Source organism: Corythoichthys intestinalis, chromosome 22 (genome assembly GCF_030265065.1).
Source record: "Corythoichthys intestinalis isolate RoL2023-P3 chromosome 22, ASM3026506v1, whole genome shotgun sequence".
NCBI classification, from domain to species: Eukaryota; Metazoa; Chordata; class Actinopteri; order Syngnathiformes; family Syngnathidae; genus Corythoichthys; species Corythoichthys intestinalis.
In genome coordinates, this window is record NC_080416.1 from 24,753,973 (window position 1) to 24,774,196 (window position 20,224).

The 20,224-nt window shown below is 35.9% G+C and overlaps 1 protein-coding gene across 1 annotated transcript; it reads left to right on the forward strand.

The window, feature by feature from the left end:
- The first annotated feature begins 2,184 nt into the window (after positions 1-2,184).
- Positions 2,185-15,421, forward strand: tmem222b (transmembrane protein 222b). The gene is made up of 6 exons (XM_057828738.1): positions 2,185-2,350; positions 2,641-2,725; positions 5,925-5,956; positions 6,036-6,132; positions 10,829-10,959; positions 11,021-15,421. Exons 1-6 carry the CDS (start codon positions 2,232-2,234, stop codon positions 11,106-11,108), a joined length of 552 nt encoding a protein of 183 aa, XP_057684721.1. The 5' UTR covers positions 2,185-2,231; the 3' UTR covers positions 11,109-15,421.
- The last annotated feature ends 4,803 nt before the right edge of the window (positions 15,422-20,224 follow it).

A 20,224-nucleotide genomic window follows, 5' to 3' on the forward strand; every position in this document is an offset into this window, starting at 1 on the left:
TCTTTGATCTTTTCAAGTAGAACATGCACAATTGGTGGTTGACTAAATACTTATTTGCCCCGATGTAATTGTGTCACTGTTTTTTATGACTTTTAAGTTAGTCTGTAATTGTTATATTTATAAGCAGTTAATTGTGCAGATTAGCCATAGTTTGCATTTCTATATGCATTTTATCTTATTTTGTAGACTTCAAAAGCAGCAAAGAATAAGAGAGTACGGTGATCCCTCGCTACTTCGCGCTTCGAACTTCGCGCCCTCAGTCTATCGCGGATTTTTTTTCAATTAAAAAAAAGAAAATATATATATAGATGAGCTGTCCTGAGCTCGCTCCCTCCCTCTCCCTGCTCTTTGTTTGTCAGAGAGTGAACTGGAGTTGCTTCTTAAAGTAAACGATGATTGACGGACGGTTAAGCTTTGATCTTGCCAGAGACTCGACCTTCAAAGGGCCACATGTGTCAGTCATCGTTTACCTTGTTAAACAGTTGCTGAGTCAACTCATTGTGTGTAAGTGAGTAGCTGGTGCAGATTTGAGTGGACACTCAATGAACCCTGTAATAAAGATGAGCATTTTTTAAAAATAATTCTGTGGGACAGTAACATGTTTAAAACTCATCATAATTATTACATTTAAAGTACTTAAGAAACATTTATTAAAATATATATGGCGGAAAACACTCAAGTGACTTGAAGTTCTGCTTTGAGACCCCCCAATTTTTACCAAAAAAAATTTAAACAGCAAAACCCTAACTGGAGGTGAGACCATGAGAGAGCAGAATTAGAGACACCACGATTTTAACGAGATATCATCGCGTACTTACCTATTTTCAATCCAAAAACTCCATGTAGCATGCATCACTGAATGTCAAGACACAGCTATGAATGGCCAGAGCCGGATTTTGGGGGGATTTTATGGATGGAAAATGTAATATAACAGGGGTCGCGATGCAGAAATCACAGACATAAAGGAGTGGCCGAGATTTTCTTTTTCATATACTTACCCTTTTAACGTTTTTTCTTTTCTTTGTTTTTTCCTTTGTTTGGATCGATTATTTATCATCTAAAATATTGGGGAAAATGCGACAGTAATGAAAAAAATACAATTAAGTGATAGCTATGAGGCAGATATCCGTGACTTATTTACACACACCATTCTTTTCATTATGACGTAATTTGTTTAAAAGTTTAGAATATGCACGTGAATAATTTTTTAAAGTCGTTTTTTTTAAGAACTAAATATTAGACATCAATTAATGATTCTAAGCTAAAAATGACAGACATTTCGAATAATAAATATAATTACTTAGAGTACCTTCTTTTTATGGCTGGGTTGAAACCAAAGCGGTTGCGTGACGTCTGTAAACGGGGGTTTCCAGGGTAAAACATAAACTTTTTTTAAAATTATACTTTGGGGAAAAATGTAAAAAAAAACATGTCTTATATGTATCTCTTTCCAATGATAGATCTGAATAAATACATTGAGCAAAAAAAAAAAAAAAAAAAAGTTTTTCTTGCGGCGCTACTTTGCGTTTTTTCACTTATCGCAGCAGGTTCTGGTCCTCATTAACCGCGCCCTGGAAATTCCATCCAGCTTCAGTGATGATGACTGTAGTGCCAACAGTGATGATAAGTGGTTATCAGACAACAGATGTTGGTGCTTAGGTGTAGGGTCACAACTAGAAGTTTCATTGGTTTTCTTATTCAGGCCTATACATTGTGCCTATAGTGTTGAAAGTGTTTAAATTTCCCAAAAATTGTTGAAATATTTATCAAAGCATAAAAGCAATCAGGGGTTTCAGTTTTGATAGTTAAATTTACATTGTTTTATGTTGAGTGTGCAGGTGCATGGAGTCCACTGGATTGGACATGTCTGTAAATTGATTTAAAAAAAAAAAAAAAAATCATACTTTCGAAAAATAAGAAATTAAACATTATTTTATGTACGAAGAAAAAAAACACATCAGAAAAAAAAATCTCGACCAAGAATGTCATAATTCATGTATCAGAGGGTTAATGTATAATTGTTATTTTATGTTGAATTAATTTATAAAGTTATTTATAATTATAAAAAATAATATTAAGAATACTATAAATATATTGTGTTTACTCTGACGACATACGCGTTTCAGTCTTTTATTTTTAGGTCAAACGGAAGTTTACATCGCTTGCATTTGTCCAGCCTGACAGAGTCGTAGGCGGGACGAAGGGGAAGTTGCGGTCCCACTCAGCTGGCCATGGCGGACTCAACGGTGAAAGAAAGCACGAAGAACTATCAAATAGCATCGGAGGAGATTAACCCGCTGGCTGGTCGCTTCCCTCATTGTATCGTATGGACGCCTATTCCCGTGTTGTCGTGAGTTACGTCTCGTTAGCGAGCTCCTCGTTGTGGTTGTCAGCTTCATTTGGGCATCACCCGGATGTATCGCGTAGTGACAGGCACGTTAGCTTACTAAAGCTAGCTGTCAAACGTATTGTTTGGCTAACTAAATAATATCTTAGTGACAACTTCTATCATTTTGTAATATTATTACCCCATTATTTTTTCTATAGTATCAACTGATTAAAAATAATTAATAAATGCTGTAATATACATTTAGTACTGCATAATTCTCTCTATAATGTGACTTTTCATTTTTTTGCCAGTTGGTTGTTTCCATTTATTGGACACATGGGCATCTGCACGTCAACTGGAGTCATCCGAGACTTTGCCGGACCCTATTTTGTCTCTGTAAGTCTTTTAATTTCCTTCCATACATACTAGGTGTGTAACTGTACACCAAAATCTCGGTTCGGTACGTACCTCGGTTTTGAGGTCACGGTTCGGTTCATTTTCGGTACAGTAAAAAAACAAAATGCAAAATATAAATGTGCTAGTTGTTTATTACACACTTTTGTGCTTTCAACAATAGGAACATTAGCCTATAGAAAGATAGAATTCTGCTCAAAAAGTAGCGGGTATTTAAAGATAATCCAACAACAATTTGCCTTTCAGACCCCGCGTATTGGTCAGCTTTCTTTCTGAAAGAAAGAAGAAAAAAGAAATCCTGTGCTGAAGAGAAAAGCAATCCCAGTGACAAAGATTTTAACATGTATTTTACAAATGAAATGCCTCAATGAAACATTTCTTTTTCTTATGAACGGTTTTCAAAAGCTTTATTGGTGGATTTTCTCAAGTTAAAGCGCCACACAGAAATTAATAAATTTAATTGTGGAAGCAGGATGTGTGTATTATTCTTATTATTTAATTACAGGTGTTTTAGCTCATTTCAATTTATTTTATTTAAATTGGCTACTATTTATTTTATTATGTGTTTATATTTTACAAATGTGATGCAGTATTAATTTGATTGCATATTTATGTTGTATAACTTTAGTTCCTATGTGGATATTAGTTCCTACTTGTTTTGTTGTGGTACGAGGGTTTTGTATTGAACACGGGGCCGTGTTGGTTATTATTATAGCAGAGAAGACAGCTGTGAATCGACAAAGACAAGTGAACTGTGCCCCGATCTACCACTCAAAAGATCTGATGGACTCAAAAAGTAGGTTACGATTACATATTAGTTTGAAAATCGACCGGATCCACCGTATTATTACACGAGTGACTTCCGGCCCGATCCTAGCTAGTAGTATTGACGCAGGAGGGCCGCGTCTCGCTTCAAATAATAAACTCTGCCGTCTTTTTCGCGTGCGTCGCGTTGAGCCACTTCTGGGACGCATCTAACATGCGGCCGCACTGCGACTGGTGTGCATTGGCTGATTGACTTTAACGCCCGCGTTTCACTGCGTTCTCGCGGCGGCCACGTAGTCGCGCCGTTGACGTTTCTGGACTGTCCTACCGTGTTGGTCCTCATTATAGTAGAGAAGACGGAGTAAATATAATCTACACAAAGAAACTGTAACCCGATCGCCTCAGAGCCTCGAAAAGTAAGGGTTACATTACGTCAGAAACTCGTTCGGTACGCGTCCGTTCCGGACAGACTACCACGTACCGAAACGGTTCAATACTATTACATGTACCGTTACACCCTTAATACATACACAACCTTAGATAAACCCAGCAAACATACCTAACAGCTTATATATGATAATATGGTGTTTATAAAACATTTTCTTCTACTGCACTTCCCACTGAATAACATCATCCCCATTTTTGCAAGACAGAAATGGAAAATATAAGTATTTACAGGTTATTATAAATATTTACTAGTTATTATTATTTTTATTTGGTGTGTTCTAGGGTTGCAGCTATCCATTATTATAGTAGTCGATTAACTTATCAACTAGTTAGTTCAAATAATCGAGTAATCAGATTAGGAACATTTAATGAATTGCAGACTAAATTTTGGGGTTGTAAAACAAAGACTTGCTAAGACCACTTTCAAAATAAAATTCCTAAATGTTTCTTCGAACTATGCAAAATTGCACATTCATTTAAAAATGAATTAAAATACCCGAGCTTAGCCTCAAACAGTATTTAAAAAAAAAAAAAAAAAACAGGATCTAAGTACAACAAAAGATAATTGCCTAAGTTGCATTGCAAAAGTCCGCTAGCTTTAAAATGCTAACATTTTTACAAATGTTCTCAACAAATCATTCAAACACATAGCTTATTGCCACAAAAAAAAACAGCTAAATATACCTAGAAACTAAATTACGAATGCATTAAAAAAAACATTAGCTCAAACAAAAACCTACCTCATGTTGGTCTTAACAGGTAGCAGCTGGATGCAGCCATGTTAAACGAGTTATGTCATATTGACTGCCAAATCAGTAAAACTAAATGCAAACAATTTCAAAACTAACCATTACAATGCCACTGGAATGAAACTAGGGTTGCAGCTATCGAATATTTTAGTAGTCAATTAATCAATGGACTAGTTAGTTTGAATAATCGAGTAATCGGATAAGGAACATGAAAAATTAAGATACCTGAGCTGAGCCTCAAACGGTATAATTTTTTTTTTAAAATGAGTATCTGTGTACAACAAAAGAACAATTGGCTAACTTAGATAGAAAACGTCTGCTAGCTTAAATGCTATAAAATGCAAAATGTTTTTTTTTTTTTTTTTTACAATGCTCTTAACAAGTTGTTCAGACACATATTCCCACAAAAAACGGCTAAATACACCTATAAATTAAATTAAGAATGCATTAAAAAAGCATTAGCTCAAACAAAAACTCATGTAAAAACTTATTTTAAAAAACTTATGTTGGTCTTAACAGGGAGCAGTTGGATTCAGCCATGTGAAAAGAGGCAGACCAGAGGGCAGTGTATCCACCCTCATCAATAAAACTAAATTTAAACACTTTCAAAATAAACAATTACAATGCCACTTTAATTAAACGAATGCTCAAAGCAACAAAATTTAGTTCGAATATTTTTTTCTAATCGAATACTCGAGTTAATCGATTAATCGTTGCAGCATTAAATTATACGAATAATCGAAGCAGCAAAATTTGATTCGAAGCTTTTTACTAATCAAATTACTCGAGTTAACCGATTAATCGTTGCAGCACCTAGTGTGTTCAATATATTCATTCAAACAACAGCATTCGAAAGAGATATATGACGTTTCCACCTTTTCCCCCCAAAGTATAATAACAAAACAAAAACAAACAAAAAATCCCTTATATGTACATTTAAATAAATGGTTTTTAAGTACTGCAAATGTAATAATTATAATATGTATGAGATATATATAAACGAAATCAATGATTTGTAAATGTATGTATGCATATATCTTAACATTTTTAAATAGAGTACTGTATTTTTAATGAAAAATTTGTGCAATGGACTGAGGGCGCGAAGTAGCGAGGGATCACTGTATAAAGTTGCAAGTGAAGCATTAATTTAAGACGGCTTTTTAATGAAATGATCCATATGCGCTCACGCCACTCAAGAATGTTTTTCTTTTGTCGCGCAGGAGGACCACATGGCTTTTGGGAAACCCACAAAGTGAGTCAACTTGATGTGTTTCCTTCTATAAACGAGGCTTAAGGGGAATTCTACAGCACACTGTTGTTTGTCATGGGAGGTACTGGATGCTGGATGTAAGCAAAGTCTACGCCAGCGGGTCGAGCGCCTGGGATTCTGCTGTGCACGATGCTTCGGAGGAGTACAAGCACAGGATGGTAGGTTATTTCCCACTCTAGCAGGATTGTTGTTATTTCATTTTAAAATGCTTAGCTCATTTAAAAATACAATTAAAAATATATATATTATTTGTCATGTTTTAATTGTATTCTTTTTAACCAAGTAATATTTCATTTAATGAAATAGATTAAAGGAATAATACTGTGAAATGTTTTGCTCCTATTATTCAATGAAGAAAAAAAATGTAAATGCATATGCAACGTTGTTTTCAATTTCAATTAGGGCTGTCAAAATTATCGCGTTAACGGTAATTATTTTTTTTAAATAATTCACATTAAAATATTTGACGCAATTAACGCACATGCCCCACTCAAACAGATTAAAATGACAGCACAGAGTCATGTGCACTTGTTACTTATGTTTTTTGGAGTTTTGTTGCCCTCTGCTGGCGCTTGGGTGCGACTGATTTTATGACCATGAGAATTTTGTAATTATTGACATCATAAATGGCGACCTACTAGTTTACTTTTTGATTGAAAATTTTTGAAATTTTATTAAAACAAAAACATTAAGAGGGATTTTTAATATAAAATTTCTATACCTTGTACTAACATTTATCTTTTAAGAACTACAAGTCTTTCTATCCATGAATCGCGTTAACATAATGTTAATGTTAATGCCATCTTGTTGATTGATCGCTTTAACATAACGTTAATGTTAATGCCATCTTGTTGATTTATTGTTATAATAAACAAATACAGTACTTATGTACAGTATGTTGAATGTATATATCCGTCTTGTGTCTTATCTTTCCATTCCAACAATAATTTACAGAAAAATATGGCATATTTTATAGATGGTTTGAATTACGATTAATTACGATCAATTCATTCTTAAGCTGTGATTAACTCGATTAAAATTTTTAATCGTTTGACAGCCTTAACTTCAATACATTTACAAATCAGTTATAGCATTTCTATGTGAAATAAGTTATTGTAATTTGTGTGTTTATCTTGATGTATATGCATAAGTTAATCATTTTTGATCAAATGAACGTTAGATGTTTGCAATAACATTTATATACAAAAATGTCCATGTAAAATGGTACTTTGAATAGTCCTTTTCTTAAAAAGTTTTTTTAAAAAAAACACCCAGATGTAGGTAGACTAGCTAAAAATTCGACTCAATTAAAAGTAGCCTTACTTCTAAATATTATTACAAAAGTAAAAGCAGTCGTCCAAAAAATATACTCAAGTACAAGTAAAAAAGTATTAGTTGAAAAGAATACTCAAGTAATGAGTAACAGTGTGAGTAACTGCTTACAATGTCTGATTAAAAAAAAAAAGGTATATTTTTTTTTGTACGCACAACTTTATCTGTATGAACTGTTATTATTATACTGTACTATAACCTATTACATGACCATATTAGGCCAAAAGAAGCCACAAAAATAATCAAATTCAGACTAGAACAACACTATGAAACATCACCCGTCCAAAGAGCATGAGTGCCCTCTAGCGGAGAAAAAAACATTGTTACCACTGATTAGTATAAAATGGAATCATTTGGTTATTGTTGCGACGTCTCATGGGTGAAACCTAGACGGCCACTGTCAACATATCATGCAAAAATAAAGCCAATATGTAAAATAAAGAGGAAACATGTAACGACTCTAGTTTAGCCCAAAATAGCGTAATAAGAGTCGTGTTCTTCACAAATCTACTCAAGTAAAAGTAAAAAGTACTGTGTGGTAAAACTACTCTAAAAAGTAAAAAATTTTCAAAAAGTAATTCAGGTAAATGTAACGCAGTACATGTAATGTGTTACTACCCACTTCTGTAAACACGTGATCAAAGTATTTATTTAAAGTAGGGCTGCAGCTATCGATTATTAATCAATCAACTAGTTAGTTTGAATAATAGAGTAATCGGAAACATTTAATGTGTTGCAAAATAAATTTTAGGAGATGGAAAACAAAGCCTTGCTAAGATTGCACTTTCGAAACAGCATTAAATGCAAACACAAAATAAAATTCCCGAGTGTTTCTTCAAACTATACACGACTGCACTTTCGTTTAAAAATAAATTCAAATACCTGAGCTTAGCCTCAAACGGTATTAAAAAAATCAATCAATGAGGAGCCAAGTACAACAAAAGAACAATTGGCTAACTTGCATAGCAAAAGTACGCTTGCTTAAATCATGATCATGATGAAGTTTTAAACATGTTACTGTCCCACCAAATTATTTTTAAAGAAGAATAAAGTAGTAGAAAAATGCTTGGCTTTAATAAATGCTTCACTGGGTGAGTCTACTCAAATCCGCTTGGAGCTGTTCACTCACACACGATGAGTTGCCACAGCAACTGTTTAACAATGATTGAAGCATGTGGCGCTTCAGAAGTCCGTGACTGTGGCAAGATCAAACATTCATCTGTCAATCATCATTAACTTTAATAAACAACTCCAGTGCACATGCACTGCCTGACTGACGAACAAAGAGCAGTGAGAAGAAGGGAGCGAGAGGGAGACAGCGCAATCAGCTTGGGACAGCTCATCTGTATTTTTTAAAAAAAATTTTAATTGAAAAAAAATCTGCGATAGACTGACGCCGCGAAGTTTGAATGGCGAAGTAGTGAGGGATCACCGTATACCTATAAACTAAATTACGAGTGTTTAAAAAAACATATTAGCTTATGTTGGTCTCAGAAACCTGGGCGTAATTATTGACTCAGACCTAAAATTTGATAGCCATCTAAAGTCCGTCACTAAATCCGCTAATTACCACCTAAAAAATATAACCAGAATTAAGGGGCTTCTGACACAACAAGACATAGAAAAACTTATGCATGCATTCATTTTCAGCAGATTGGACTATTGCAACGGTATATTTACAGGTCTTGATAAAAAATCAGTCAAGAAGCTGCAGCTAGTACAGAATGCTGCAGCCAGAGTCCTCACAAATACAAGGAAGCTGGACCACATTACACCGGTTTTGAAATCGCTACACTGGCTTCCAGTGAGTCAAAGGATAGACTATAAAATACTACTGCTCGTCTACAAAACACTTAATGGCCTTGGACCAAAATACATGCTTGACTTGTTAGATTCCTATGAGACATCCAGACCCCTAAGGTCGTCTGGAACCGGTCTTCTGCATGTTCCAAGAACAAGAACCAAGCAGGGTGAGGCAGCATTTAGTTATTATGCTCCTCACCTCTGGAACAGGTTACCCGAACCTCTGAAGTATGCTCAAACTGTTAACTCTTTTAAATCAGGGCTAAAAACGCTTTTGTTTAGCTCTGCATATCCATAACTGTCTATATATTTCAATCTACCTGCTTTCTATTCCTCTTGTGCTTATCTCCATTGCTGATTTCAATTATTATTAGGAGTAGTAGTTTTTGTTTTATTTTTGTTTTATTTGTATTTATTTATTTTTATTCTGTGATTAAGTGCGATCTTTTGTCTTGGTTTTTACGTTGTATTGATTTAAATGTGATTTTTATGAACTTCATGTGATGTAAAGCACTTTTAATTGCCTCGTGTTGAATTGTGCTATATAAATAAATTTGCCTTGCCTTGCCTTAACAGGAAGCAGCTGGATTCAGCCATGTTAAATGAATTGCGTCATATTCTCTGTTGCCACTAGAGGGCAATGTATCCACCCAAATCAATTTAACTCAATGCAAACACTTTCAAAACAAACCATTACAACGGCACTTTTATTAAACGAATACTCGAAGCAGCAAAATTTGATTCGGAGCTTTTTTCTAATCGAATTACTCGAGTTAATCGATTAATCGTTGCAGCACTAATTTAATGTAGATGTAAGGATTTATGTAGTTTTTTTTTCATTTTACAATTAATAAATCAAACAATTATATGATTTTTTAAAAAAAATTCATGTTAAATTATTGTTTATTTACAAAAAAAAATCAACTAATTATTATGTAATAATTAGGGCTGCAGCTATCGAATATTTTAGTTGTCGATTAATCGATGGACTAGTTAGTACGAATAATTGAGTAATCGGATAAGGAACATGAAAAATTAAGATACCTGAGCTGAGCCTCAAACGGTATAATTTTTTTTTTTTAATGAGGATCTATGTACAGCAAAAGAACAATTGGCTAACTTACATAGAAAAAGTGAGCTTAAATGCTCTAAAATGCTAGTTTTTTTGTTTTGTTTTTGTTTTTTAACACAATGCCCATAACAAATGGTTCAGACACATATTCCCACAAAAAACGGCTAAATATACCTATAAACTACATTATGATTGCATTAAAAAACATTAACTCAAACAAAAACTTAGCCTACGTTGGTCATAACAGGGAGCAGTTGGATTAAGCCATGTGAAAAGAGGCAGACCAGAGGGAAGTTTATCCACTCTAATCAATAAAACTAAATGCAAAAACTTTCAAAATAAACCATTACAACACCAATTTAATTAAACGAATACTCGAAGCAACAAAATTTAATCCGAATATTTTTTTCTAATCGAATACTCGAGTTAATCGATTAATCGTTGCAGCACTAGTAATAATATACATTTTTAAGTGAAAAAAAATGACACTGTGTAAAAAGTTTGTTATATATATTTTTTAGATTATTGAAATATAGAAATAATTTGAAACTATACATTTTAAATCAATTAGATTTTTGGAAAACATTACACTAAACCATGTGTGCTTATGACTCCAACAAAATTAACGGAACCTACTTTGTTTGAAGCACAACCTGTGTTGCGACAACTGCCACTCGCACGTGGCGATGGCTCTCAACCTGATGCGTTACGACAACAGCACGTCGTGGAACATGGTCAAGCTCTGCCTCTTGCTGCTCCTGCACGGAAAGCACATCAGGTACTGACACCTATCTTGTATCGCCGTCAACAGCACTGAAATCATATATCCATCTTTCTAGCTGCGCGGGCTTCCTGAAAACATGGCTGCCTTTCCTCACCCTAGTGGGCATCATTGTGACCGTGGCGCTCGCCATCAACCTGCGGTGACCTCTCCCAGGGAATGTCGTCAAACACGGGGCCTTTTTTATTTTTTTCAGAAAGACTTGGAAGCAGATTGAATGTCATCCGCATCACCACCACTGCCACAATAATAATAATAATGTACATCTTTTGGGAGGAAGATATGCCTTCAAGCATCACAATTCAGTAATTGTTGTTTGCTTTTTTTTTTTTTTGCCAGTCACTGCCTCAGGGTGAATGTTGACATAGATTTATAGGACATATTGTCAGCTTTACAGATGTCACATCTACTTTAGATGCTGTGGTAATTCGCAGCTATCTTTGGGAAAATAATAACATCCCCCGAGTGAAAAGCATTTATTTTTAGCAAGGAGTTACGGTAGGTCAAGTAGACCCCACTATTAATTGCAGCTCTAGTTGAGAACATTAACGTTATAAGAGCAACTCACTAAGTCATTTTTCCTGTGTTATTTTTGCCCCTTTAATTCCCCATGATGGCTGCCACTCCACTTCAGTTGCCATGGATGTGGTGAACGCATCCAAATCCCCTCTTTGTTCCCCATTAAATAGCTTCTTAAGCCCCTCAGCAGGTAAAACTGGCAGCGAATAATCACTTTTCACTGCCATAGACTGCGAAAGACGGTCATTCCATTTGAACCGGGACGTCTATTGTCGTCAATGGCAGCTCGATGAGCTCAAGATAAATGATTTCCCAAACTTAACTTAAAAAAATACAGGTAGTCCCCAGGTTACGACATAACCGACTTACGTGATTTTGAATTTATGACGATGGAGTCTCGTCCGCCATTTTGTCTCCAGTCGTTTTGTTTTTTGTTTTTTTTAAGTCGCGTAAACAGTACCTTATTACACCTCACAGTATTTTATTTTTTTACTGTAATTTTCGCACTTTAAGGTCCACCTGACTATAAGCCGCCACCCACCAAATGTGTCACGAAAACAGCATTTGTTCATATATAAGCCACACTGGACTATAAACCGCAGCTGTCCTCACTGTATTATGGGATATTTACACCAAAAAATATTAACTGGTAATGCTTTATTTGACAGCGGCATCATACGACTATCATAAGACCAAATGAACCACCATGAAGCTTTGAACTAATAAGCTGCAAAGCTTCATTGTTTCAGAAGCTTCATTCGGCCATCACATCGAGTAATCAGATGAGGAACACGAAAAATTAAAATACCTGAGCTGAGCCTCAAACGGTATAAAAAATAAGTAAGGATCTATGTACAAGAAAAGAACAATTGGCTAACTTACATAGCAAAAGTCCGCTAGCTTAAATGCTATAACACGCTTACGTTATTTAAAAAAAAAAAATTTTTCTTAACAATGCTCTCAGCAAATGGTTCAGACACATATCCCCACAAAAATGGCTAAATATACCTATAAACTAAATTACGAATCCATTCAAAAAAAACATTAGCGCAAACAAAAACTTGGCTTATGTTGGTCTTAACATGGAGCAGCTGGATTCAGCCATGTAAAATGAGGCAGACTAGAGGACAGTGTATCCACCCAAATCAATAAAACTAAGTGCAAACACTTTCAGAATAAACCATTACAAACACTTTCAAATCACTTTAATTAAACTCTAAATTATACTCGAACTAGCAAAATTTAATTCGAACCTTTTTTTTTGTCATCAAATACTCTGAGTTAATCGATTAATCATTGCAGCACTAATTCAGTTACTGTTCCAGTTGTTTCATTAATTGCTAGTTATGGTATTTGGTAACACTTTATTTGACAGTGGCGCCATAAGACTGTCATTAGACAATCATAACTATGACATGACACTGTCATGAGCATTACTGAATGCTTATAACAGATGTCATTCAGTGTTATCCGGCAAACTATCTCACTTTTGAATGGATGTAAAATATCCAAACTGGACATAGAGTAACATAATTTGCCGAATGACACTTAATGACACCTGTCATAAGCATTCAATAACGCCCATGATAGTGTCATGTCATAAATAGAACTGTCTTGTGACAGTTTTATGACACCACTGTCAAATAAAGTGTTACCAAATACCATAACAAGGCAATAATGAAAAAATGGAACAGTAACTGAATGAATATTTAGCACAGAAAATGAATTTTTATTGTTATTTACATCTTTACCGCTGCAATGCATGCTAGGAGGCATGTTTCGCCTATTAAGCCAAATAAATCAACAAATAAGCCGCAATGGACTACAAGCAGCAGGATTCAAAATGAAGGGAAGAAGTAGCTGCTTATAGTCCGGAAATAACAGTACTTTATTTTATAACTGTTGTGCCCTTTGGTGAAATGGGTTTTTAATTATAATGTTGACTTTCTTTTTTTTTTTTTTTTGTGGTTCATGCTTTTATTTTGGCATAGGTATTACTTATGCACGCAAGTAAGAGCGCATGTACACACGAAGAAGTTGCGCAGCCAAGTGAGAGAGAAGGGAAAGATTACAGCTTAGCTCGCTGTCTGGCTAGGATTTACGACAGTACAATGACGTATAATACATGTTTTTGGATGTATTTTGAGATTTAGGGGTACTTAATGGTATCCACGGATGGAAAGACTTGTAGTTCTTAAAAGATAAACATTATTATGAGTTAAAAATAATTTGACTTTGAAACCCCTCTTGATGTTTTCGTTTTTAAACTAATTTTACAAATTGTATAACTAGTCGGTCGCCATTGTTGTTGACGCCACAGGGCGGTGACGTCACATGGTAACGCTGCCGGGCTTCCAGTGTATGCCTCTAGCGACAAAATCATGTCATTTGCTCAACCCTTTCAATTTGAACCCGAGAGGAACATTAATTAGCATTAAAGCACTGTCAATATTGCACAAAACGGGCAGCAAAAGCAAAATGAACGGGAAAGACGGGATGAGACGAGACGAAAGTGGGGGTAAAAAATGGTGTTCTGCCAAAATGTGCTACACCAGCAAAACATGCTACATCAGGCTAATTTGACACCCAAAGTACTACCATGCGCTTTCAACTTGTTTAGATGCATACAGACAGAATATACTAAAGATGCCTTAAGAAAATACTTAAACGTAGTAATATCAAATAAGGGTGGTCTAAATATGCTACGTGACTAATGTTTTCAACAGATCAATGTTTTAAAGCTACCACAAGAAAACGCAATGCTCAAAAGTATGAGAGGGAAACAATTACAAAAAGTATTTTGAAGCAGTGAAAAGGTAATAAAACACTCCATAAAAACACAAATAGTAAGTACTCGCTGCTTTTAACTGATGTGCGCATGTGTTCGTCTAATGACAGTGACAAACTACGTCATCACCCCGAGTGTCCATTGCGCGCATAAAACATGGCGACCTCCGTATATAGATTTTTAAATCAATGACAATATTTTATGTGTTTCTAATAACATATTTTAGTAAAAGTACAATTGTGGCTTATTAAAGCCTCCAAGTCTTTAAATCCGAGGTTCGCTTTAAAGGGTTAATTCCAACTTAGGTGGAAATTCAGGTTACATCACCAGCATAGGAACGGAACTCGTTCGTAACCGGGGGACTACCTGTGTATGAATTTATGTTAAAATACTAGTTGCTAGAATGTAACTTAAAAAAAAATACAAGTGATTCTGAAACCATAAATTTTACAGTACATGTCTATGTATTTTTTAAAACTTGAACTCATGGTAGATTTTTTTTGTTTTTAATTATTCTATTCTTTGATCCATTATTAACCTGTTTTGATGGCGGTGACGTCACCGCTCTCCAAGATTTAAACCCACACCGTCATTTTGGCAGTCGAGCGTGCTGACGAACAAGCTACTATTATGACCAGTTAGGTTACAAGAAAGTACTGTATTGGCACATGCAACTGCCAGCTCAGTAGTCAGCACGCTCGACTGCCATTTTGACAATACGGATTCAAATACATGCATACTTTTAACTGTAAGTTGCTGTAAAACAACAGTGATAATATATTTTTTTTTGAGTAGTTGTTAATTTGACAGTAACCTTTTTATCGTTTTTTCCTTCTTTGATGGTAAAATTTTGGCAAACACTGCCAGAATCTTACCGTAAATTGAAGTTATTATTAAAAAAAATTTAAACGCATCTTTTTCTTACAGTGTAGTTCTTTTTATGGTTTTTGTTAAGTCGCCTCACCGCTGCGGTGCCTTGCGGTAACCAGGAGCCGGCGGGTCGAGGAATGCGAAGACCTGTGGTCCGCTGACAAAAGCAGGCAGGGGGGGACGCTATCAATATATGCTTCCAAACGCGCTAATCCCTCCACACAGAAGAAGCCTTCCAGTTACTCTGTGAACAAGAATGTATTTATGAACATATATACTAATAAAGACTTTATTATTGTTGTAAAAGTGTTTTTTTTTTCTGTGCCAAATGGTCACAATATACATCAGAGGGGGAAAAAAGCCCAGAACCCCCACTCATTGCTTTGATACTTAAACCAGCCCCCCTTTCCTGCACTCAGGGGCCATTATTGTGCACATGAAAGGATCAGGGCCCCTCGCGAGTCTGGTCCCAACCCCCACTTCTCTCAGCCTGCAGTGCAGCTGACCACCTGGGTGGGGGGGTGAATATCCTCAACACTCACGCAGTGAGGGTCGCCAAAAGTCCCGCAATGTGATTTCAAACCACATGAAAAAGGGATGAAACGCGGCTGCCGGGACAACCGCTTCCTTCAAATTGCAAAACAGACAAGGATTCTTCCATGGAAATATCTACATGAAAAATCATAATGAATTTTCAAATTAGGAACATGAATCTAATCCAGATTTGGAAACCATTCAAAAGATGACTTGGATTTTTTTTTTTTTTTTTTTAATCACATAACATCTTTGGCATACGTTTGAAACTTTAATCAGAACTTGATCTACATTACATATTTTACAGCGATATAAAATGTTGCAGTCAAGTTGCTGAAGGTGTGTGTGATGAAGATTCGAGATTTCAGTCATATAGGAAATGTAACCCACATCTAAACCAAGTACTGAAATCAAATTGATTTCATAGATGGCGGCAATATAAATCAAGGGAGTAGGTTTGCTCTCAACGTTGGTAGGGTTAACATAAACAATAAATACAAACTTCTTAATAATCTCTTAAATATGAAGGAATGCAAAAAAATAACATGTCTTAACACCACTCAACATTGTCTGAATAAAGACATTAAATATAACTGAAAAAACTTCTTAGTCAGCGAGTGACAAAAATAAAAAACGGAGCCTTTTTTCAGGTTAAACACTAATGGCTTTGCCCACGGCAGCCAAACGTAACAAAAAAAAAAAAAAAAGAAAGCTCCTTTGGGCTGCTTTAAGACCACATAAATAAAATAACAATTAAATTGGGGAGAAGGCGGTAAACCTCGGTTCACTACCTTTCTCACAGTTTAATTAATGTTAACAGTAGGAAACACAAGAGAACTTCTCTCTAAGCAGCTTCCACTTGAGTTTTGCAGGTGAGCAAATTCACACAGTTTAATGTTATGCTAACTCTGATGCGGGTTGGATTTTCAGTAGCAAAATTAGTGATGTGTTCCCCACCTCCACAATATTGGTGTCTTTTTACATTACTTACAGTGGCTGCTGCTGGCCGATAAAAACTTTTAATATCCCTCCTCTTCGAAGGGGGTGGAGGAGGTGGCATGTGGTCGACATGTTGTATTTCTGTCGGTGCTGTGAGTGCATGTGTGAGGGGTGTGGGGGTCAAATCATCAGCCAATCAAATGTGTGTTTGAGGGGGGAAAATGGACTGGCACATTCAGCAAGTGAAAAGGGGTAAATGCAAGTCTGAACATAATGAAAATAATTCACTCAATAATGGCAGGGTTAATTCTATCCTTACAACATATGGGAAGACAATCTAAATAAACTATATAACTGAAGTCATTATATAATGCAAATAAGGTTGCTTAAAAGTTGGTGGGGACAATTTCAGCATCCTGAAAAGTTGGTAGTGTTTTGGATCAGACTTTTTAACAAGTTAGTAAGATCTGGATTCAAACTAGATTAGGGATGTCCCAATACAATCCCGTGAACAGAAATCGGGCAGATCAGGCCCTTTTTCAGAGGGTGAATTGGATTGGGTTTTTAATTAAAAAAAACAAAAACTTATTGTGCTGGCTAGAGTCGCCAGTGTTAACAGCCAGTAAACATTTTACTGTACGGTACTGCCACCTTGTGGTCCTAATAATTCACTGCATCCACCATGTGACGCAGTTTGAAATACATGCTCATTTGGAATGAATGCTCATACATGTTCATTTTCACAGTACACAGCCTGTCAGTCTCATTGACGCTGTTGAGTGCTTTCTGTTACGTTTCTGCCTTGGAAACTATACAAGTATTTTACATCTATACCAACCTGTTTAGATGCAGTATAGGTGTTTATGAGGAAAAGCTCTAGGAATGAAATTTGTTAATACGTCCTGCTGTATGGAAGCTAACCTATACTTATAGCTTGTAGCTCAAGTGAATTGTAGTGTCTACACGGTATTTTTATACCAGTGTGTATTGTGAAGTTGTGTTGAATGCATGCATGTTTCTTTGTTACAGTTTCAGAAACATAAACGAATTACTTTATATAAAAACAAGAAAAGAACTTGTGTTTTATTGGAGGACATATAATGTTAGCTGGCTGTCGGGCAGTGCACAAGGAAATGCACTGTTTTGGGCAGTACACTTTTATATGCAGTGATCCCTCGCTACTTCGCGCTTCAAACTTCGCACCCTTAGTCCATCGCGGAGTTTTTTTTTTTCAATTAAAAAAATAATAATACAGATGAGTTGTCCTGAGCAGATCACGTAGTCTCACTCTCGCTCCCTCCCTCTCCCTGCTCTTTTTTTCATCAGGCACTGCACTGGAGTTGCTTATTAAAGTTAACGATGTTGAGAGATGTTTGTGTTTGATCATGCCAGAGTCACGAACTTCAAACGCATTGCATGTGTACATCACTTGTTAAGCAGTTGCTGTGGCAACTCATTGTGTGTAAGTGTGCAGCTTGAGTGGATTTGAGTAGACTCACTCAATGAAGCATTTAATGAAGCCAAGCATTTCTCTACTACTTTATTCTTGTTTATTAATATTTCGGTGGGACAGTAACGTGTTTAAAACTTATCATAATTATTACATTTGAAGTGCTTAAAAACCATTTATTACTATATATATATATATATATATATATATATATATATATATATATATATATATATATATATATATATATATATATATATATATATTCACATTTTTTTGTTATATTAAAAAAAAAAAAAAAAAGTGAAAAAAACATGTCTTATAGACCCTACTCACCAACGTGACAAAATGACGTGTCGCTGTATCCGGCCGCCATATTGTCTGTCATTGTTTAGCCCTATTCTCAATGGTTTCAATTAGTCGTGCAATTTATAAAGCAATTCATGGAAGCCCCAGTGTTATCTGACGCTGTAAATTCATTGGATGCGTTGCATAAAAGGCGTTATGTGGAAAAGCTTCAGTTTATCCATTCGCCAGATCCATATTTGATGCCTAAATCGATGTTTTTCAACCCGATGTTTTCGCCGTCTCTGCCTGACATCTGCTACCCTGATATCTACAACTATCTTGTCCACAAAAACTCAGCCTATTCTCACGACAGTTTGAAAAACTTTAAGAGCAGCACTCTAAGCAACATTACCCCGTCTGCCCCTTTACTTCCAATTTTCTAAAATGGCGACAATCAATAAAAAAAAAAAAGTTGACTGCGACACGTCAAGGATAGGTGCATTTTGGACTATTTCTTCAATAAAATACACAACTGTGTCTGCCTCATTTGCAAAGAGACAGTCGCGGAAGATACGCAACGAGAAATTAAAGCAACTTGAAGCTAATTTAATTTCACAGCAGCAGTATTTCGCAAGAGCCCGAGGGTCGAAAGAGAACGCCACAAAGGCGAGATTGTTGAAATTATTAATTAAAAAAAATAATAATAAAGCAAATGTGACACACAGATGGGCTTGCTAAAATTTCTTCAAATGTATTGTTCTACGTAAATCAGCCCAGGTAGCCCCCCACATTTTTACCACACCAAATCTGGCCCCCTTTGCAAAAAGTTTGGACACCCCTGTTTAACTGATGATCCGTAGACGAGGCCAGCTTCTTCCACTTGTTACCAGCTAAATATTACTCAAAAAATAAAGATGGTGGAAGAAATGAGCATCTTGAATTTGAAACGGTATGGTGTCGGCGATTAGCCTAGCAAGGATGTTAATTGTGGTTGTCAGCCCGAAACCCTCTAAATAAATATTAAATGCATCTTACCAGATATAAAATGACGACTACATAATCTGTGGTAATCGTTTGGAGCCCAGTTTTCTCGTCGAATTGCAGCAGTCCATCTCCCTCTCCTCTCCGGGTCTCTCGGAATACGGTAGAACTTCAAGTGTCTCCGTCTATCTTCTCTGTTATTGCAACCAACCGCCACACACGCCTTCACCATTTTGATAATTAATGTTAACGAGCAGAAAAACACGGCATGATAGGAGGAATTGACGTAGCGGTAATGCGTCAACACGACGAGTTGACGGACAATATGGCGTGGAGGCGTGGTTGTGACGTCATGTGAGTAGGGTCTATATGTATCGCTTTCCAATGCTATATCTGAATAAATACATTGAAAACACACAAAAAAAAAATTTTTTTTTTTTTTTTGGTGGGTGGCACGCAACTTCGCGTTTTTTCACTTATTGTGGTGGGTTCTGGTCCCTAGTAACCGCGAAAAACGAGGGATCACTGTACAGTGCCTTGCAAAAGTATTCGGCCCCCTTGAATCTTGCAACCTTTCGTCACATTTCAGGCTTCAAACATAAAGATATGAAATTTAATTTTTTTGTCAAGAATCAACAACAAGTGGGACACAATCGTGAAGTGGAACAACATTGATTGGATAATTTAAACTTTTTTAACAAATAAAAAACTGAAAAGTGGGGCGTGCAATATTATTCGGCCCCTTTACTTTCAGTGCAGCAAACTCACTCCAGAAGTTCAGTGAGGATCTCTGAATGATCCAATGTTGTCCTAAATGACCGATGATGATAAATAGAATCCACCTGTGTGTAATCAAGTCTCCGTATAAATGCACCTGCTCTGTGATAGTCTCA

Bases quoted from the DNA above. Each gene is read 5' to 3' on its own strand.
- tmem222b (XM_057828738.1), top strand. From the start codon at position 2,232: ATGGCGGACTCAACGGTGAAAGAAAGCACGAAGAACTATCAAATAGCA. The intron at 2,726-5,924 runs GTAAGTCTTTTA...TTTGTCGCGCAG, and splicing joins CCGGACCCTATTTTGTCTCT to GAGGACCACATGGCTTTTGG. The intron at 6,133-10,828 runs GTAGGTTATTTC...CTTTGTTTGAAG, and splicing joins AGGAGTACAAGCACAGGATG to CACAACCTGTGTTGCGACAA.